This window comes from Phyllopteryx taeniolatus, chromosome 4 (genome assembly GCF_024500385.1).
Source record: "Phyllopteryx taeniolatus isolate TA_2022b chromosome 4, UOR_Ptae_1.2, whole genome shotgun sequence".
Taxonomy (NCBI): domain Eukaryota; kingdom Metazoa; phylum Chordata; class Actinopteri; order Syngnathiformes; family Syngnathidae; genus Phyllopteryx; species Phyllopteryx taeniolatus.
This window is the reverse complement of record NC_084505.1, coordinates 9,650,643-9,673,193: the sequence shown is the minus strand read 5'-3', so window position 1 is coordinate 9,673,193 and position 22,551 is coordinate 9,650,643. Positions and strand designations below refer to the sequence as shown.

The following is a 22,551-nucleotide window of genomic DNA, read 5'->3' as shown; positions in this document are numbered from 1 at the left end:
TCGGATCTGTGATTGGTTATCGTTTTTTAAAACGAGCTGATCAGTGATCGGCCCCAAAAAATCTGATCGTGTAAAGCCTACTTTCAACCAGTATAATATGCACTTGCGGAACGATGACAGGATGAAATTTGTAATCACACAAGCTGGGAAAAAAGGTCTCACATGCGACCAATTTGGTCGCAGTCTCGAGCCCTGGGTCAGGACTCCGTGCAGACCAGTCAGGTCCATCCGCACCAGACTCTGTCATCCATGTCTTTATGAACTTTGCTTTGTGCATTGGTGCACAGTCATGTTGGAAGAGGAAGGGGCCAGCTCCAAATTGTTCCCACAAAGTTGGGAGCATGGAATTGTCCAAAATCTCTTGGTATGCTGAAACATTCAAAGTTCCTTTCACTGGAACTATGGTGCAAAGCCCAGCTCCTGAAAAAACAACCTCACACCATAATTCACCCTACACCAAACTTCAAACTTGGCTGTTCTCCTGGCAACAGCTAAACCCAGACTCATCCATCAGTTTGCGCTATGGAGAAGCATGACTTGTCACTCCATAGAACGCGTCTCCACTGCTCTAGAGACCAGTGGCGGCATGCTGTACGCCACTGCATCCAACGCTTTCAATTGGACTTGATGTATGGCATGGATGCAGCTGCTTGCTCAGCCATATAGATATATATATATGTGTGTGTGTGTGTGTGTGTGTGTGTGTGTATATATATATATATATATATATATATATATAGATATATAGATATATATGTATGTATATCAAGAAAGTCGTGATGATAATAATCGAACCATAAGGAAACATATATTGATTTATTATTATTATTTTTTTTTTTGCCAGAATGCCCATAGTATATAGGTATGTGTGTCACTGTTGATGTGAACCTTTTTTTCCCCCTCCCAGAAGTTTTGTCCCTGAGTCATGGCGGACAGGAGAGCGGAGAAATCATGTGAAGAAGCCAGCAGATCGTTAGTCAGGCAGGAATATGAGGCAGTAGTCAGTCACAGCACGGATACCTTGGCGGTCCTTGGTCCTCAAGTCCAAACCACCGGCAACCCCCTCTCGCCAAGCCCGCCTTCCGGAGGCCTGCGCAGTCGCGCCCTGCTTTACCGCATCGCTGCATTTCTTCACTTGGTGAGTACAGTGCTAGTCCAATGTCTTGTCATACACCATGAAATTGACAGTCCCAGTTTTAATTTTGTTTGTCATAATTTTCTCATCTAATTTTAGAAATACCATAAGATTATAGAAGTACAAAACCCAATTCCAATGAAGATGGGACATTGTGAAAAACGTAAATAAAAACAATACAATCATTTGCTCATCCTTTTCAAACCGTATTTAGTTTTAATACACTACAAAGACAACATATTTAGTGTTCAAACTGATGAACATTGTTGTCGTTTTTAAAAAATATTTTCTCATTTTGAATTTGATGCCTGCAACACGTTACCAAAAAGCTGGGAAAGGGGCAACAAAAGACGGGGCAAGTTGAGGAATACTCAAAGTAACATTGGTTTGGAACATTCCACAGGTGAACAGGTTAATTTGAAACAGGGTGAGTGTCATGATAGGTAAAAGTAGCATACCCCGAAAGGCTTAGTTTATCACAAGAACAGATGGTGTGGGGTTCACCACTTTGAACAACTGAGTGAGCAAATACTGTAGTTCAACAGTTTAAGAATGTTTCTCAACGTACAGTTGGAAAGAATTTTGGGATTTTATAATATAAGGTCCATAATATCATCAAAAAATTTAGAGAATTTGCAGAAATCTCTGCATGTAAGCAGCAAGAACAAAAACCAACATTAAATGCCAGTTACCTTCAGTCCCAAATGCGGCACTGCATTAAAAACTGGTATCATTGTATAAAGGATTAATTATTACCACGTGGGCTCAGGAACACTTCAGAAAACCATCAGTTAACATAGTTTGTACCTACATCTACAAATGCAAGTTAAAACTCTAACATACAAAGCCAAAGCCATATATCAACAACACCCAGAAACACCGCTGACTTCTCTCTGCCCAAACTCATCTGAGATGGATTGACGCAAAGTGAAAAGGTGTGCTGTGGATTGACGAGTTCACATTTCAGATTATTTTTCGAAATCATGGCTGTCATGTCTTATGGGCCAAAGAGGAAAAGGGCCATCCGTATTGTTATCAGCGCAAAGTTCAAAAGCCAGCATCTGTGATGATGTGAGGAGGGTGTTAGTGCTCATGGCATGGGTAACTTGCTCATCTGTGAGGCACCGTTAATGATGAACTCGGAGCTGGCAAATGTATTTTGTTACGGAAATCACTGGACGCAGACTCGTTACGGTCGTAACACTGATTGTTCTGGATATTGGTGGTGAAAAAAAATTCAACCTTCCACATTACCGGCCAGTACGGTGCTGTGTCCAACCACCGTGATGAAAATCTCATAAATGAATTAGATTAAACAAACACTATATTGTTTAAAAAAAAAAAAAAAAAAAAAAAGGAAAATAAAAGCTGCTTGAGGGGACGATCTTATTATCATGAACATTATGCAGAAATAGTTTTTATCATATAAAATATACTGGAATAACTGTCCCACGGTAATGTTCTTGACAACATTTTGAAAGCTCTGTGAAAGGTATATATGTTTTGGAGCAACATATGCTGCCATCTAAGCAATGTCTTTTCAGGGACGTCCCTGCTTCTTTTAGAAAGACAATGCCAAACCACGTTCTGCACCTGTTCCAACAGCGTGGCTTCGTAGTCAAAGACTGCGATTACTAGACTGGCTTACTAGCGGTCCAGATCTGTCTTGAAAATGTGTGGTGCATTATGAAGCACATAATACGACAATGGAGGTCCCGGACTGTTGAGCGACGGAAGATGTACATCAAGCAAGAATGGCAAATAATTCCACTTTCAAAGCTTCAACAATTAGGTTCCTCTGTTGTTAAAAGGAAAGGCTATGTAACACTGTAAACATGCCCCTGTCCCAGCTTTTTTGGAACGTGTTGCAGGCATCAAAATTCTAAATGTGTGAATGTTTGGAAAAAAACAACAACTTGAGTTTATCAGTTTGAACATTATATATCTTGTTAATGTATTCAATTGAATATAGGCTAAAAAAAGATTTGCAAATCATCGTTTTCTGTTTGTATTTATAGCTTACACAAGATCCCAACTTCATTGGCGTTGGGATTTGTACCACCAATGATATGCGGCCTCACTCTTGTGGTACATGAAAAGCTGACAACACAACAAAAACCTCAAATTGACAAAATCCATTTAAAACACAACCGTCTCACCCAATTTCTTGAGCTGTGATCAAAAAAGATGGTGGGACATTTCCCCTTTCCCGTAGCTTGCAATTCAGGAAGCCTTTGCCCAACAATGCAAATATACATGTGATTGTGTTTATGGCGCACGCTCACATATGCAGTACTGTATGGTGTTACTCACTTTGAGATGCAACCATTCAACAGGTTGCGAAAGCACCATTTAAAGAAATGTTGCAGACTTGTGATCGGCAGAATTACGAATCTTGATGCAAAACAGATTGGTTTGACTTACTTGTGCTGTTATTAATGTTGTTACTTAGCACTTTTTCTTAACCAACTGAAAACTTGATTGGCAGTATATTGCCTGTTAAGTCATTGACGCTCTATACTTCTGTGCCAAATGTTTAATATTTGTTTCAGTGCAATTTTTGTCAAACAGTCTGAGTCTGTTATTTATTTTCATTTATCAGATATTTATTGTTCTACATTTCAATGCCAATGTTCAATATCCTTGAATTAAGGTACTTGCTCTTAAAAAGGATATAGTTGAATTGTTATACTATAATATTATATCAGCATCATAAAAAAACAATGATACGATCGTTTATTGGGATCGTTTCTGGGAAAATATAGTCCTAAAAATGTTATAGTGACAGGCCTAGGTTGAGTGGCCTAGTAGGCCCATCAGGTAAGTGGAAAATAGCCTTGGATGATGAGAGGAAATGAACAATTGACGTCTTTGTGAAGAATGTTAGGTTAAGGCCTGATTCGTCCGAAAGTCCTAACCAACGCTCTGACAAGAAGCACTTTAATCACCAACACTTTTCAGTAAATTACCTGTCTTGTGGAATTCTTCTTCAAATAAAGAATTTCGGTGACCAGATTGTTAATCATTTACCAGTCAACACTGCCCAAAAGACAGGCAGCTTTATGAATTTCTTTATTTAAGTAACCCGGTAAGAGTATGGTGTTGAATGCGATGCGGTTGAAAATTTGGGTGCACCTGACTTTTATACTGGTGCACCCAATAATAAAAAAAAGTTGGGTGCACCAGTGCAAAAGGTTAGTCTAGAGCGCTGATGAGGACAAGAGCTATTGAAAATGAATAGGGGGTGATAAGACTATAAGATTATACTTGATGTTTTTAACATAGTTTTACTTTTAACTAACAAAAGAAGGTTACATGAGAATAATAAACATTTGTCCCTCAATATTCTCTTCTCAGAACTTTTATAAAGTTTATAAACTAAAGAATATGCTGTACGATTATGGAAACTACGTATATAATGGTAGAACAGTCTATTGTGAGGCAAAGAGTGATTCTCTGAGCTTCTGTGAAGGTTGGACTCTGGCAGCATGTCTAAAGTATATTTGTGGTGGCTGTTGTTTATTTCTTCTTTCTTTCCCAACAGAAAAAATATGACGAAGCAGATCAAGACTGCAAACATGGTAAGCATTAAACCAGGGAAGCAATAAAAGTTTTTTAATGTAAGGCTGTAATTATTCAGAGATTAACATTTAATTACTACTAGTACAATAAAGTAATGATTTTCATTTTCCTGATGCTCATCTAAAACCATGCCTTTCTAGTTTTGGGAGTTGAGTTGGTAAGTGATATTGCCAAATTGTGGTAAACTTGATTCAGAGGAGTGCTACCAGGCTGAAGCTTTGCTGTGAATATTTTAGGGGCATTGTTCAAACAATTCTTCTTCTCCCCCCAAGTTCCGTTGTAGAGGGACACATTTAATATTAGGATTCAACTTGCATCTATGGGAATCATACAAAAACAGTGAACATTTGTGCCTATATTGTGCGTATGCACATTTGACACATAATCTTACTTAAATTTGTTCTTACTCTGCTAACAAATTTGGTACCTCGTCGGACTATGCATACACGCAAATAATTGCGGATCAGTCTCCGAAAAAACCATCAAACACGTCTTTTACCCACGATTCACCAATGTGGGCGGAGTGGCGCAGAGGGTTGGCATATGGTCACCGGTTCGTATTCCCCAACGCTCGGAGTCCGTCCATCCTTCCTTCCTTCCATCCATCCATCCATCTATTTTCTGAAGCGCTTATCCTCACTAGGGTCGCGGGTGTGCGGGCGCCTGTCTCAGCTGACTTCGGACAAGAGGCGGGGTACACCCAGAACTGGTCGCCAGCCAATCGCAGGGCACATATTGACAAACAACCATTCACACTCAGTCATACCTCCGGACTATTTAGAGTCTTCAAATAACTACTATACATGTTTTTGGGATGTGGAAGGAAACCAGAGCACCTGGAGAAAACCCACGCAGACACTGGGAGAACATGCACATCCACACAGGTGAGGCCGGGTTTGAACCCAGGACCTCAGAACTGTGAGGCCAATGTGCTAACCAGTCACCACCGTGCGGCACGCTCGAAGTTAACTTTTTTTTGCTTGCCCGTGACAAACTTGAATTTACCCTGTTCGGTCAAGTGCACTCAAATGTTTGTTCAATGTCATGGTTGGGTTTTATCATAGTATTAATGTCACGGGACGCTAATTATTGCGGTATTGTGGGAAAGATCATGGTATTGCAGGAATGTTGATGGTACAGGTGGGGCAAAGAGGTGAAAGCACGAATACCGAAAACCTCTTTTTCTTGCTTCCCGAGTCCTCAATAGGCTTTAGTACTTTCTTTGTGTTTCCCCACAGGTTGTTGTGAAAAATACATCTTCACCTATCCCCGTCCATCCAGTGGTTACATTCGTATACCGTACCTTCAAAACGCGATTATTGCTGCAGCAATAATCATGCTATGCGCACAATAACAAAACTGTCTATTGAGAAATTGTCTGTGTACTACTTCAACAGAACTTATTGCCATATTATTTTAAAGTTCTAACATTAGAAATTCCTGCTATTCTAACATTAAAAATTACTGCCTACTATCAATGATTTATTTGCTTGAGTACAAAAATTGACACATGATTTGCCTTCGGTTCACATAAAATCACGTGGCGTGCCGGATCTGGCCCCCGGGCCTTGAGTTTGACACCTGTGTTTTAGTCAATTATTTTCCAGAATGAGAGGGTTTACAGAGGAGGATGCTATTCATTTGGCACAGCTTTAAGCAGGTATAAGGTGCAGGTGGAGGTGCGCCTGGTTCAAGTTTGAGGCCAAAACAAAAAAGCAAAGAAATGAGGCAAATTTAATTTTAATCTTGAATTTGTACATCAACTTGTACTTGAGCGGTGTAAATAAATGTTTTTCTGCTTATTGTACTCTTCAGTCTTCCGAATTGCTTAATTTATGTTAAAAAAATATTATCTCTGTGGGGTCCTGTGGGATCCCCCCCAAACACTCTTACAATGTTTTTTTTGTGAACTTTTTCATTCCTTTGGTGTTTGCATGTCTGAACATATGCAGTGTTGTTCATTCTCAGCTCTTAGTTTGTTCTATGCATGTTTTGAGTGCCAAATTGTTTAACTTCGGAATTAAGTAAAAAATAATTATCATTGTCATTTATATGTCAGTTTTTTTTTTGTTGAGCAAGCTTTCCAATGACACTAAACATTTGAAAATAGGATAAAGATGAAGAAAGTTATGAACGTTTTGGGGGCCATGTCTCGCAACTTCAAACCTACTCACGGATGTCCTTTAATTTGCACATAAGCAAGTGGTTTATGGAGATTGCTAATCACATGACCCCAACAATTAGAATGGGTTTAGGGTTAGGAGTCTGATTCACTAACATAGCACAGTAGTGAGAAGAAAATAGGCACGTGTCATGAATAGGACTGAACTGATGCACAGAGTAATTTTTATGAATTTATTAGTGAATGAGGCCCTATGTTCTTGCTTTTCTTTCTAATTTAGTCCTGGCAGAAGACAGGACTACGGGAGAGGGTTTGCTACAGGCCAGCTTGTGCTCCATGCAGTTGGATGACAGCCTGCAGGAGGTGGCCAGCATCCTCTCTAAAACCTTGTTTGGAGAGCCAATGGTATGTTGAATTAAACAGTGTGTACGGAAAGTATTCAGAACCCCTTAAATTTGTACTCTTTGTTACATTGCAGCCAATTGCTAATATTATTGAAGTTCATTTTTTTCCCTCATTAATGTACACACAGCAACCCACATTGACAGAAAAAAAAGTAATTTTGGAAATTTTTGTAGATTTATTAAAAAAGAAAAACTCATATCACACAGCCATAATAAGTATTAAGACCCTTTGCTGTGACACTCATATTTAACTCGGGTGCTTTCCATTTCTTCTGATCATCCTTGAGAGGTTCTACACCGCCATTGGAGTCCAGCTGTGTTTGATTATACTGATTGGACTTGATTAGGAAAGCCACACACCTGTCTATATAAGACCTTACAGCTCACAGTGCATGTCAGAGCAAATGAGCATCATGAGGTCAAAGGAACTGCCTGAAGAGCTCAGAGACAGAATTGTGGCAAGGCACCGATCTGGCCAAGGTTACAAAACAATTTCTGCTGCACTTAAGGTTCCAAACTGGCCAAACTGAGCAATCGGGGGAGAAGATCCTTGGTGAGAGAGGTACAGAAGAACCCAAAGATCATTGTGGCTGAGCTCGAGAGGTGAAGTTGGGAGATGGGAGAAAGTTCTAGAAAGTCAACCATCACTGCAGCCCTCCACCAATCGGAGGGGGCTTTATCGCAGAGTGGCCCGATGGAACCCTCTCCTCAGTGAAACAGTTGAAAGCCCACATGTAGTTTGCTAAAAAATGCCGAAAGACTCCCAAGATGGTGAGAAATAAGATTCTCTGGTCTGATGCGACCAAGAGAGAACATTTTTGGCTTTGGCTAAGCAGTATGTGTGGAGAAAACCAGGCACTGCTCATCACCTGTCCAATACAGTCCCAACAGTGAAGCATGGTGGTGGCAGCATCATGCTGTGGAGGTCTCAAAGTTGACTTTGGTCAGAAAAATTTAATTGTTGATCTCTAAATGATATATCGTGGACTAACTTTCCATGGAAACATGGTTCTAAAAATAGCTTAACCCCTCTAGCTTATGTTCTCGTAACATTCCATGTCACCGCAAGCTTGAGTTTATGGGTAAGATCATATGATTTTTTTTTTTCATAATTACAATACACCCATGTCAACAGCTTACAATATTCTGTTGCTAGAAAAGTTTTAGAATTTTTCATTTTGAATTTTTTTTTTATTGGTGTCCCTCAAAGGAAAATTCAACTCACTCTGTAGTGTTGCACCAATACCAAGGTATTTTGATGTCAAAAATAGCACAGTACTAGTTTAAAAAAAAAAAAAAGAAACATTTTTTAGTACCGGCCAGTACCCAAAAAGCAGACAGTCAGCCAATGACAGTCTGTCTTCCAACAAATTGTGTCCGTGCGACTGTGGGGGAGCTGGGAGAATGATATGGCTTCAACTGCCGACTAGCTCCTGCGGACAAGTTAGCACGTGTTAGCCCCTAGGACGTAACCTCAGAGTCCGCAGTTCACAAGGCTATGTGAGCAAAGTCAGTGTTATATGCAGTAGATTCTCCTGTGCTGTTGGGGAAACTCAGTATTTAATGCACACAAGAGTCATTGTTACCAGCAGGCAGATAATTACTTGAAGCAAATAATTACTTGAGTTAGAGTAAAAACGTACTCAGTGAAAAAAACTACTCAAATACTGAGTAACGAGTGAGTAACTTCTGATTTATTTAAATCAGAGTTTGAACATGAAATAAAATGAAAATATGAATGCACAAATTCAGATATTGCTGAACAATATCACTTAATCAAAAAATAATATACAATTTTATCCAATAAAATATTTTTAAAATAAATTAAGGCAAATTCAGCTCTAAGAAATGGTCTTATACTATACTGTCTATTTGTTAAACAGCACAATACTGTAGGCTCACCAGGCAGATGACAAAAGCAGCAACAAGGCTCCAGTGGCTATAAAAAATCTACACACCCTTGTTTAAATGCCAGGTTTTTGTTTTAAAATAATTTTCACCAGGATAAATCATTTTAAAACTTTCCACCATTAATGTGACCTAGAATTTGTGCAGCTCAACTGATTTATTTTTGTATCTTTTTGAAAGGGGAGGTGAAAATAAACTAAATAAACTTGAATGTGATTGACCTGGACTTGACGTTCAACTTGGTGCCTTCTTCGCCATTGCAAAAGAGATACAGTGGGTACGAAAAGTATTCAGACCCCCTTAAATGTTTCACTCTTTGTTATATTGCAGCCATTTGCTAAAATAATTTAAGTTAATGTTTTCCTCAATGTAGACACAGCACCCCGTATTGACAGAAAAAAACTGAATTGTTGAAATTTTTGCAGATTTATTAAAAAAAGAAAAACTGAAATATCACACAGCCATAAGTATTCAGACCGTTTGCTCAGTATTTAGTAGAAGCACCCTTTTGAGCTTTTTTTGTAACCTTGGCCAGATCTGTGCCTTGCCACAATTCTGTCTCTGAGCTCTTCAGGCAGTTCCCTTGACCTCATGATTCTCATTTGCTCTGACATGCACTGTGAGCTGTAAGGTCTTATATAGACAGGTGTGTGGCTTTCCTCATCAAGTCCAATCAGTATAATCAAACACAGCTGGACTCCAATGAGTCTCAAGGATGATCAAAAGAAATGGACAGCACCCGAGTTAAATATGAGTGTAACACCGAAGGGTCTGAATACTTATGGCTGTGTGATTTGTCAGTTTTTCTTTTTTAATAAATCTGCAAAAATTTCAACAATTGAGTTTTTTTTCTTTCAATATGGGGTGCTGGGTGTACATTAATGAAGGACAAAATTAACTTAAAGGATTTTAGCAAATGGCTGTAATATTACAAAGAGTGAAAAGGTTAAGGGGGTCCGAAAACTTTCCATACCCACTGTATTTAACTGGTCTTTTACCTGGTAAATAGTTCAAATGAAATAAATAAAAAAATCCGGTTACACAAGGATGCACTCCCTATTTTAACTGACATGTGGCTGTGTTCAGAAGTAACGAATCACATTCAAACTGCTCAATAGGAGTCCACAAACACCTCCCCCCATTTAAAGTGAAAAAAAACAACATGCATAGGGCCTTACAGAAACATTTGCTTGATCCACTAAATGAAGAAGCTCTTTGCTGACCAAACTTAACGATCTTGTGTGAGTGAGCGAAAGAGAGAGAGAGAGAGAGACAGAGGGAGGTAGTGGAGGTGGGGGGGGGGGGGGGGGGGGGGAGAGAGAGCGAGAAACCCAAACACTAGCGCATATCTGCATGTTAAAGCTGTTGTTTTTCAGTCTTTAATGTAAACACTTGGTGCGCACCGGCTGTCATGACTCACTTTGATTAGCCCACGAAGCCAAATAGAAGACTTTGTGCGGACATGTAACTTGTCGTTTGATTGGTGAAGTTGAGTCAAACATCACTGTGCTAATCACTGTAGATTGGAGCAACTGCGTCCGACGCGGAAGTCGAAAACGAAAGTCTAAAAATAGCATGCAATTATTGATGAATGCAAGTAGCGAGCGGCATGTAGATTATTGTAATGAAGTACTTTCTTCTTAATGCTTCATTAAAACTACTCTGACAAGTACAATTTATCCAAAATGTTACTTGAATAAATGTAGCACGTAACTACCCACCTCTACCAGCAGGAGCTGGATATTATCGTTAGCATGAGACGACTTAACACAGGTGCACGCCGCACGGAAGTCCAGTTACTGTCCAAGTGGAGCAAAAAGGTCCACTTTTTGAGTGTCGTGACCACGTACGCAATGAATAACAGCACTGCACTGAGTTGGTGCACAATAATTATTTTTTTACAATGGGAGAAATCCAATGCAGTGACATGTACACTAAAGGTTTAAATAAAAAGCTTGAAATACACAGTACTAAGTATGAGTAAAGTATATATAAATAGAAATAATATAGTCGTGTAAAAAAATATTGGACCCCTTGTTTCTTCAGTTTCTTGTTCATTTTTAATGCCAGGTGCAACTAAACGTACCTTTGTTTGGACAAATATCATGATGACGACAAAAAATAGCTCATAAGAGTTGATATCTAGCTTTAGCCATTTTCCATGGTTTTCTTGATAACAAGCAAAATTATATTTAATGAAACAAGCTTTTGTATTCTTCAGGTAAAATGCCTGGTGCCAGGTATTATGAAAAATAAATTGAAGATACAGGGGTGGTCAAATATTTTTTTTGACTGTATATCTCACATAAACTGGATATAGACATACAATTGTATTAACAGTCCCCTCCAAATGTTTTAGAACGACAAGGTCAATTCCTTTTTTGTATACTGAAGACATTTGGGTTTCGGATCAAAAGATGAATATGAGACAAAACTTTAGAATTCCAGCTGTTATTTCATGGTATTTACATCTAGATGTGTTATTCTACTCAGGACAGAGCACATTTTGTTTGAAGCCACCCACTTTTCAAGTGAGCAAATGTTTTGGAACAGACATTATTAAATTAAAGTGAATAACATTTAATATTTGGTGGCATAACCCTTACTTCCAATAACTGCATCAAGCCTGCTACCCATTGACTTTACCAGACTGTTGCGTTCTTCATTTGAAATGCTTTTCCAGGCCTTCAGCTTCTTTCAATTCTTGTTTGTTTCTGGGGGTTTCTCCCTTCAGTCTCCTCTTCAGGAGCTAAAATGCATGCTCTATTGAGTTAAGGTCCGCCAGTGTAAGACCTTCCTCTTTTCCCCCCTGATGAAGTCCTGTTGTCAGTGTGTTTTGGATCATTGTCTTGTTGCATGATGATGCTGCTCCCGATTAGTTTGGATGCATTCTTCTGTAAATTGCCAGACATAATGGTTTCAGAATTCCTTCCCCTGCTACCATCATTAGTTACATCATCAATAAAGACTAGTGAGCCTGTTCCAGAAGCAGACATGCAAGCCCAAGCCATGACATTAACCCCACCATGCTTCACAGATGAGCTTGTGTGTTTTGGAGCATAAGCAGATCCTTTATTTTTCCATACTTTGGCCTTTCCGTAACTTGGGTAGAGGTTCATCTTGGTCTCATCAGTCCATAAAACCTTCTACCAAAACTTTTGTGGCTCATCCCTGTACTTTGTGCAAAATCCAATATGGCATTCCGATTCTTTTCACTGATGAATGTTTTGCATCTTGTGGTATGGCTTGTATATTTCTTCTCTCAAAGTCTTCTTTCGAACAGTGGATTGTGATACCTTCACCCCTGCCCTGTGGAGGTTGGCAGTGACGTCACTGACATTTGTCTTTGGGTGTTTCTTCATAGCTCAAACAATGTTTCTGTCATCAACTGCTGTGTATACCCTTGGCCGACCTGTTGGATGTCTGTTGCTCAGTACAGCAGGAGTTTTTCTTTTTCAGAAGATTCCAAATTTGTGGATTGGTTATGCCCAATGTTTGTGCAATAGCTCTGATCGATTTTCCCACTTCTCTCAGCTTCAAAATGGTTTCCCTTTCTCCCATAGACAGGTCTCTGGTCTTCATGTTTGCTTAACAGCAAATACAGTTTTCACAGGTGAAACTCAAATCCAAAAACAAAGGCAACACCTGAGCAACTAGAAACACCCATCACTCACGTTCCAATACTTTTGTTCACTTGAAAAGTGGGTGGCTTCAAACAAAAGGTGCTCTGTCCTGAGTTGCAATCCATAGAGCTGGGAGTTCCTGTTCCCATTAATTTAAACCCAAATATGCACCAAGCCGTACTTTAGCAGACTGCAAGTTGGACTTACGTTTTGTGGAACATAATTTAGGCAGACTGGTCGATCTCCCGAATGTTTGGTCAGTCCTGTCCATGCGGGGAACAGGTGGAGTTGACGGAAGGAGGAGGAAGAAAAAAAAAAAGAAAAAACAAGAAAAAAGAGTTCCGATTGGAGGGCGGCCGGAGCGCGGGGGTGGCGCAAGTCACAAGACGCCCGGAATAGACGTGCGCCGCCTGTTCCCTTCCCAATGGAGCTTTCCCGTGAGCTGCCCAGGCACCCGCAGATCTGATGTGTCCTCGCCACCTTGTGGTGAGAGGTGGGGCTTCCTGGCTGAGCCAGTCTTCGGCATGGTGGTCGAGCGAGCGAGAACCCAAAGGAAGGGCTTCGGCCTTTATGCGCAGCCGAAAGGGGGTGGTCGCTCCCCTGTGGGTGTCGCTCGTGTCCCATCCATTGTCCCAGAGGTCTTCAGTTGCATTTCAAAAGGACAAATGGACCTTTTGAACTTTTGTCTTGCATGCAGGACCAGCAGATTTTCAAGCTTTTTGGGTCGGTATCTTGAGCCCTGTACATAGGGGGTCTTCTGATGACTGGGAGTCCAGGTTTCTAGGGTAGCTGCTAATTAATTTAAAGTCCAGGTGAGAAGTCAGGATTCCTCCTCTCTGCTTTGATGAGCTTCTTCGGACTGGCTGGTAATTCATTTAGCGTCCGTGTGAGATAAACCAGGTATCCCTGTGACGGTCTGTCTTGGCGGGGGAGCGGGGAGAGGGATGCAGTCCCAGTCGGAGGTTGGGGGGTCATGGTGCCATCTGGCGAGAGCATGTCCATTACAGACGAAATAAGAGTTCTAGATCACAGTGGTTTATTGTTGCAATCAAACACACAAAAACGACACAGGAAGTGGAATTTTATAGAAAAATTTTATGTAACATGCATCAACATCAAACCTGTGGAAAGCAATTACAAGTCACATTGGTGTCATGATATATACTGGGAGCATTCATGCAAAGTTTGTTAAATCACAACGGACACTTAAAGTCAGTGAAAATTGTTGGTAGCTGGCCTCGGCTTGCAGTAACTCTCAAACACCAGTGGGTGTCGCCTGTGTCCCATCAATTTTCCCAGAGGGCCTGGCAGCGCCTTGCGTGCATGTTTTAATATTAAAACAAATAGTTTATTGCTGTATTTGAGTTCCTAAAGAAAAAAACTGCGATTAAATCTAACTCAAGGTCCGGGAGTAATAGGTTAATCTGTGGCCTGTCTAACTAATAAATCTATTGTTGTCGATCTGGCTCCAACCTTTTGGTCGGCATCTCAGTCCTGCACACCAAGGGGTCTTTGATGAATGGAAACCCAGATTTCTAGGGGAGCTTTTAATTAGTTTAAGGCCCGGGTGACATAAATCAGGCTTATTGTGACCGTTTGGATCAGCGGGGCAGTAGGCATGAATGGAATTATCGAGGTTGGGGTTGCTGGTCCCATCTTGTTTATAGTGTGTCCGCTACACTGGTATAGTCTCGAAGTCAGAATTTTGGTATTGTGATACCACTACTCCGATGTATGCATTGTCTTTGCACACCACACATAAAACCAGGTCATCTCAACAATAGCTAGCAAGCAGATCAGCATCTCTCCAACAAATAGTCATTTTATCCTGCTTTTTCAACAGTAATGCTCTGTGTGACGACTTACCGTCATTTACCGTGGGAAATAACTGAGGTGTTGGCTTCTGGCGAGTGAGTGTCTTTGGGTAGTAGTGAACGATGTCACATCAGATTCTGAATCATTTTGACATTTTCAAAACATCCCACAGTCATGGACTGTGTATATTTAAATCTTTGGCGATTCGACTATAACAAAAGTAAAGAAACTCCGCACCCCCCCACTCCAAAACAGAATGTCCTTAAATACTTCATATTGCAAATTCCTGTTGTAATAAGATTCCTTTTCTCCTTTTACAGAATGGAATTGTTGCAAAAGACGTTTCCAGATTAAAAATCCTGTTTTCAGAAATAGAGGTCAGTCCCAAGTCATCATACACCACACTGCCATGTGGTGTATGATGGTTCTTATTTATCTATGCCTTTTTGCCAGGTTTTAATTGCTAAATGCTTGCAGGCTAGAGTCATAATGGCCTAGTTGTAACCATTTAATTCCCCTCAGTTTAGCTTGTAGCTGTTTTGGACCTAATGCTTATTTATAATTCCAGTAGTCAAGACTGCTTGTTCGGTTATACAGCATTAATAGCCATGACATAATAATTATTGTCTCTGTGTCCACCCCACCATCACCCCATCTTTTTGTTTGTCAGGCTGTAAAGAAGAGCGAGATGGCACCAGAATACACAGATGACCAGGAGGAGGGTAGGCAGTAGTTAATTTTTGTTTCATATTCAAACAAGTAGTCTCCATAACGCTTATTTATATACATCCAGTAGATATTATTTATAATGCTTAAGTCAGTCAGTTGTCAGCTAGAACCCATTGTAATTAGGTACAGGCTCATTGAAGCCCAACTTTGTGGTGTGCTGAAAAATTTTGGTTCAGTTGCATTGATCATTTGACTTTGTGTGCCCTGACAGAGGTCCAAGATGGCTGGCAGTTCAGGCCCCCTCCTCGAGGAGTCACCAGCAGCGAGGAGTACACCCTCTGTAAAAGGTTATAAAACAATAAGGGTTTCAAGTTGTGAATGTATCATGCGTTAGAATGTAAAATATAATTAAGGAACTTAAAATATGTCAAGCTGATATTATACCTGCTTACCTGTGAATGAAACCTCTCGTCCTTGACAGAATCATGAGCTGTACCTGAATTTCACATTTGTGGCTGAGATTTGAATGTCCAATTGGTCTTTGAATACTAATATGCTGTTGTCCAACAGCTTCCTTCCAGCATTTACATATGTCATGTAGAGGTGAAACAATTGATTATCAAAATGATTAAAATTTTGAAAAAAAACAAACCAGTAACTGAATCATTATCTATTTGTAATTGTAGTCAATAATCAATGTATGAAGTTATGTCCTGTTTTGGAATAAAGGGATGTAAATTAAAAAGTTTTTATCAGTCATCAACTAATCGGAAAAATAATTGACAGATTGATTATTAAAATAATAGTTAGTTGCAGCCAGAATGTCATGGTTTACCAATGCTAACAGACCCAAAATTTAAATATGAAAATGTTAAAAATAGGACGAAAGTTTTATGACATGTATTACATTGATGAGTCTATAAGCAAAGCTGATGTTTTTAAGGGAAAACAACACCAAACGTATTTATAGAACTAACACCAGTTCACACTCTTTACCTCTCCTTTAGGTACTTAGAGCAGGGTCTGTGTCGGTATGGGGCCCAGTGCACATCAGCTCACTCACAGGAGGAGTTGATGGAATGGCAGAAGCGCTACTCATCACGCCTGATCCGTCTCAAGCAGCAGCAGGAGAGCAAACACTTCACTGAAAATTATATGGAGACTCTAATAGAGAAGTGGATGAACTCTCTCTCCCCAGAGAAAGTGGTATGTGACTCAATTGATAGAAAACACCAGCTACTATACTTTTTTCACTGTATACTGTGCCCAGTGAGGGTGCATAATCATTTAACAGCACCCATATAGTGAATAACTTTAGACACACCTTCACCTTCAGATTTGAATTTGTTATGCTGATAATGATTCATAGCATGTTCATATCTGCAGCAAACTGACCACAGGCACACCACAGAGTTTGAAACAAGCCTTGGGGCAATTGATATCAAGTATCAAACACGGATTTGTATCAAGTAGGGATGTCCCGATCCGATCACGTGATCAAAAATCGGAGTCGATCACATGATATTCAGTTGACCGAGATAGGGTGTAAAAGATGGGTTTTATCTATATTCTGACATTTTAAAGGTTACAAAGTGACGAAATAATCCAAAGGTACAAAAATATTGCCAAATGGAACAGTAATAGCTTTGTTTTATATTACACAATGTAACTTTGTGGTTTAGTACTGGTATTACAAATTCTTACAAATAAAACATATGAGCACAACTGTGTAATGTTCTCTCATTTACTAAATAAAAGTATGGCTGCATTTCATGATAAGAGCAAGTAACTAAAAAGAGAAAGTTATACATGTTCAACTAAAGTGCTGAACTTAAGAAAAATAAAGTTTGAGTTTCCCCTTTTCTGTTTGGCAACTTCACACAACAGTGACGTCTCAAACACCCATCCATCCATTTTCCGTACCGCTTATCCTCACTAGGGTCGTGGGCATGCTGGAGCCTGTCCCAGCTATCTTGGGGCGAGAGGCGGGGTACACCTTGAACTGGCATTTTACAGTCTTCAATTAACCTACCATGCGTGTTTTTGGGATGTGGGAGGAAACCGGAGTACCCGGAGAAAACAGACTCAGGCACGGGGAGAACACGCGAACTCCACACAGGCGAGGCCGGATTTGAACCCAGGTCCTCAGAACTGTGAGGCTGATGTGCTAACTAGTTGTCCAGAGTGCCGTCTGAAGTCTCAAACCATTTTCTGTACCGCTTTATCCTCACAAGGGTCGCGGGCGTGCTAGAGCCTATCCCAGCTATCTTCGGGAAAAAGGCGGGGTACACCCTGAACTGGTCGCCAGCCAATCGCAGCGCACATATAAACAAACAACCATTCGCGCACACATTCACACCCAAGGGCAATTTAGAGTTTCCAATCAACCCACCATGCTGTTTTTGGGATGTGGGAGGAAACCGGAGTGCCCAGAGAAAAACCCACACAGGCACGGGGAGAGCATGCAAACTCCACACAGGCGCGGCCGGGATTTGAACCCCGGTCCTCAGAACTGTGAGGCAGATGTGCTAACCGGTTCTGCACTATGCTGCCCAATTTTACATATTTTAATTTAACAAATCTTAACAACTGAACTGTTTTAGAGGTTTGTTTATAACCTTTGTTTTGTTTCATAATGGCATTTGACATATATACACTTTTAATAAGTGCTCCCAGTGAGAACTTCACACTGAGAATTTTCAATAAAAATGACACTGACCGTTCCATTTTAAGCGCCGTTTTTTTCAAATGTTTAAATCCTTTTCTTTAACTCAACTTCCACGCTGAGTCACTTTCTCTGTCCCCTGCTACGTTTCTCCTCGTTTCTGTCTATGCTGCGTGCAATCACTGGTTACGGCCTGAGATGCAGATTTGATTGCCTGAAGGGGGGGGGGGCTGCATGTGATTGGTTGGCACAGGTCAACACTACCGTAAAGTCTGTAATCATTTGCGGCGCCCTGTATGTCTTGAATCATAACCTTTCTTTTTTGGCTTTGGTGTGGGTACGTATGGGACTGTTTCTGGGTCCATACGCGGACCGCAGTCTTCCAGTTATTGACCTCTGTATGTCGACATGATCGAGCGAGCCAGAGCAAGCTGTTTAGCTCCTTAGCTTCCCTCACGGGCTAGTGAACTTAATAAATAGTTAACTTTCGCTGAAGTATCCCAAGTGTGTGCAGCTACGGAGCCAAAGCTCACTGCGTCGTGAGCGGCGCTGCGGGTGTTACCACAACATTGAAAATTTATCGAGTCCAGAAAAAAGTATCACGTCCATTGTATTTAAGGAACAATAACCTGCCCTCCTCTGCCTCTGATTGGCTAGCACCCTAGCGGTGCCAATATTTTTGAGAACGACTGTAGTTTAGCACAGCTCCTCATTGTCAGATGTTTATTCAGTAAATATAAAATAACATTGTCAATTAGTGCATGCTGAATCATGACCACTGTATCGATCGATTCGATACAGATACATGTATTGTTGCACCACTAGTCTGTATTTATGTATGAATGTATCCATGTATAACTTTATAACACATGTATGCATATTAATTTGAGAGAATTTGGATATGCGGTTTTTTTAATGCATCGTCGAGGAATCGGATCAGGACTCTGTATTGCCAGTTTCTTAAAATCAAAGACTGACTTGGGTGCAAAAAACTTGATTGGGACATCCCTAGTATTAAGTGGGTTATTACACATTTTTAATCCCTACTGCTCTTCATTCTTCATGTGGGTGTCATGGAGAATTACTTTTCCCAAGTATGCAATAATTTCTCTGTAGCAGTAACGTCTAATTGTCAGGACATTTCAGCCATTTATTTTCTTCTCGTTCCAGCTTAGCGACTGTTTAGAAGGAGTCAATGTTGAAACCAGCTCAAGCCTCTCTCTTACTGTCACCACCAAAAAATCCTTCCACTCTTGGACCTTCTCATTGCTCTGCAAGGTAAGAAAGATTATTTATTGGAAACAATCCTAATTTGGGTCAGCACCTAATCGGGGGTGAACATTTGACGACATTTTCTTGATAGAATAAGGAAAAAAATGTAAGAAAATCTTAAATTTTAAATGCAATGGGAAGAATGTTTTGATGCCAGGGTACTGAGCGGAATAATGCTGCTGAGATGACTTGTCATAGCATCTTCATGGATGTACAGTGCCATGAAAAAGTATTCATAACCCTTGAACTTTTTTTACATTTACATTACACGACCTCACAAATCACCAATGTGAATGTATTTTGTTTATTTTTTATATGATAGACCAACACAAAGTAGCACATAATTGTGAAGTGGAACAAAAAGGGTGTACAGGTTTCAAAATTTAAAGAAATATAACTCTGAAAAGTATGTTTTGCATTTGTATTCATCCCCCTGTGTAGAGCACACACCCTGTGTATTCATCCCCCTGTACGCTGATACCCCTATACAATCCAGTGCAATCACTAACCTTCCGAAGTCACCTAATTAATAGTCCACCTTTGTGTAATTTACTCTCAGTATAAATACACGTTCTGTAAAGGCCTTAGTGTTTTTTTTTTTTTTTTAAGAGAACACTAGTGAACAACAGCGCCATGAAGACCAAGAAACTCATCAGACAGGTCAGGGATAAAGTTGCGGAGAAGTTTAAAGTAGGGTTAGGATATAAACAAATTTTCCAAGCTTCTCAAAATATCCCAAGCATCTCAAGGGCACGTTCAAACGATCATCCAAAAATGGAAAAAGTAAGGCACAACTGCAAACCTACCAAGATATTCAGGCTGGGTGATTATGGAAAAAATAATAATCACGATTATTGAAATCGCAATCAATAAATACGTTTATTCATTGATTTCACAATTAAGGATTTATTCAACGACCAAAACACAACTTTAAAGCTATAATAGGCAGCTGAATCCCCACTGCTGGGATTCAGCATAACAAAAAGCGGTCCGCCACTTTGATATGACGGTAGGCTCTGCCGAGTCCACCTGTCCCCGTCTACCCTTCTCTCAACCCCTAGCGGGTGAAGAATATACACCAACGTAGTGTATAATGACACAGCTCCTCATCGTCTTTGCCCTGAGAAATCCTTCCCCTCCGAATTTTAATAGAATTTCCCTGGTTTATGTCAAATATGTTAGAATGGCCCAGTCAAAGGCCAGACCTAAATCCCATTGCTGGTCACAGACTCACTCAATCCAATCTGGCTGAGCTTGAGCTATTTTGCAAAGAAGAATGGGCTAAGAATTATGTCTAGATGTGCAAAGCTGGTAGAAAGATAACACAAAAGACCTCCAGCTGTAATTGCAGCGAACCAGCACATTTTCCCCAGATTTTTATTTGCTTAAAATTATGAAAACTATGTATCGGTTCCATTCCACCTTTACAATTATGTGCTACTTTGTATTGGGCGATCACATAAAATTTCAATGAAAAGTATTTGTTTCTTGTTGGGAGGTGGCAAAATGTGAAAAAGTTCAAATGGTATGAATACTTTTTCAAAGCACTCTAGCTCAACTTTCCATAGCTTGATGTCATGTGGTTCTTTTGACCACAAACTACAATAATATACTGCACATTTGCGGTTCACTATTCACCTACTTGTTTTTTTCTGTGGAACCTATCCCCAGCTATTTGCTGAAAAACCTACTTCGTCAACGTTTTTTTATGTTTTCTGAAAGGCCCCAAGAGAAATAAGACGCTGCCATAGCCCTGTCTAAATGGGAAAAGTAGTATCATAATTGGTGTCAAGCAAGTATGTTAAAGTGAAACATCTGAACTGAGAGATGAGTTTTATGTTGGGAAGTAAGTTTAACCTGGGTTGTTGTTGGAAGTTAAGAGCATCTTCGCAGCATGTGTGTGTGCATGCACACTTGTGGTCTTCTGTCAGGGTAATGTTTTAAGATGACTTTGGAATTGATAATAAAGTGTTTTGGCATCATAGTAGTATAGATATGGTTTAAACTAATGAATATAGGAAATTCTAAGCATTTTTTGTTGGGCGTCAATGACTTGTTTTTTTTTGCTATATGCAGCAGGGTGCAGTCCCAGTCCCTCACAAATATCAGGAGCTTGCTGTAGCCAAGACTGAATCAACATCACTTCTGCTGGTTGCAGCACTCTTTTTTTGCCTAAATTGCTTCTAGACGCTAATTACATTTAACAATCAATTCTTAATTCTTACTCATTGATTTATCACTTATGTAAATCCCTACACTTATACTCCAATCACTGTTATCCAAACCATGCATACCTGTATATAGTGTATAGTATTTACAAGGAAAATGTCAAACTGTATTTTTTGTTCCAAACCAAAGTTTTTCTCATTTCTGTTATCTGTGTGCCTTTCATCAGCCTCCTAGAAAGTTATATCGCATAGCCCTGCTCTACGATGCCCACAGACCCCACTTTTCCATCACGGGGGTCTCTGCTGGGGAGCAGCTACAAACTGTGTCCGCTGGCTCTCAAGAGTGGACTCTACAAAAAGAAACAGCAGGTCTGCTATATGGATATATTATGCCCAAGAGTAGCAATGTGACAAGATTTCCCAAAAATGTTAAAATACAATGTCTGTTTGGAATTGCCACTTAAACGTAGCAAGAATTTTGAAAATCGGATGATGGGTTCTGGAGAATTTGAGCTTTTTGTGTGGGGGGAAAATATCAGCAATCGAAAATCCAGTTTAAATTAAAAAAAAAAAAAAAAACGCCTTCAAATTAGAGTAAAACAGTATTATATCTCAACATATCTCCTCAACAATTCACAAACTAATGTAGTTTGCCATGCGGAATCCAATTTTGAACTCTTATGATGATGCCCATTTAGAGGCACTAATAAATGTAAAATGACAAAATGTTTGTTAAAATATTTTTTTTTTCAAGGGATGGTCTGTATTTTTTTCCATCCATCCATACGTTTTATGTACCGATTCTCCTCACTAGGGTTGCGGGCGTGCTGGAGCTATCCCAGCTATCTTCGGGCGAGAGGCGGGGTAAACCCTGAACCGGTCACCAGCCAATCTTAGGGCACATGTAAACAAACAACTGTTTGCACTCACATTCAGACCTACGGGCAATTTAAAGTCTTCTATTAACCTACCGCGCATGTTTTCGGGATGTGGGAGGAAACTGGAGTGCCTGGAGAAAACCCACACAGGCACGGTGAGAACATGCAAACTGCACACAGGCGAGGCCGGTATTTGAACCCCAGTCCTCAGAACTGTGATGCAAATGTGGTAACCAGTTGTCCGCTGTTTTTTTTTTTCCCAAAAAGAAAATAATTATGTACAGTCCCATCCAAAAGAATTGGAACGTTT

The 22,551-nt window shown here is 40.1% G+C and overlaps 1 protein-coding gene across 2 annotated transcripts in view; it reads left to right on the top strand.

Moving 5' to 3' along the window:
- The window catches only part of helz (helicase with zinc finger), a 121,430-nt gene that overhangs the window by 7,239 nt on the left and 91,640 nt on the right, over positions 1–22,551 (top strand). The window contains exons 2-10 of one of the 2 annotated variants that reach the window (XM_061769332.1): positions 908–1,138; positions 4,680–4,716; positions 7,120–7,244; positions 14,910–14,966; positions 15,260–15,311; positions 15,530–15,605; positions 16,266–16,464; positions 19,094–19,201; positions 21,591–21,732. In XM_061769332.1, the coding sequence (XP_061625316.1) occupies positions 926–1,138; positions 4,680–4,716; positions 7,120–7,244; positions 14,910–14,966; positions 15,260–15,311; positions 15,530–15,605; positions 16,266–16,464; positions 19,094–19,201; positions 21,591–21,732 (1,009 nt within the window). In that variant the 5' untranslated portion in view covers positions 908–925. Of the gene's footprint in view, positions 1–907; positions 1,139–4,679; positions 4,717–7,119; positions 7,245–14,909; positions 14,967–15,259; positions 15,312–15,529; positions 15,606–16,265; positions 16,465–19,093; positions 19,202–21,590; positions 21,733–22,551 lie in introns of those variants that run through there. The other variant, XM_061769333.1, reaches the window with a different exon arrangement.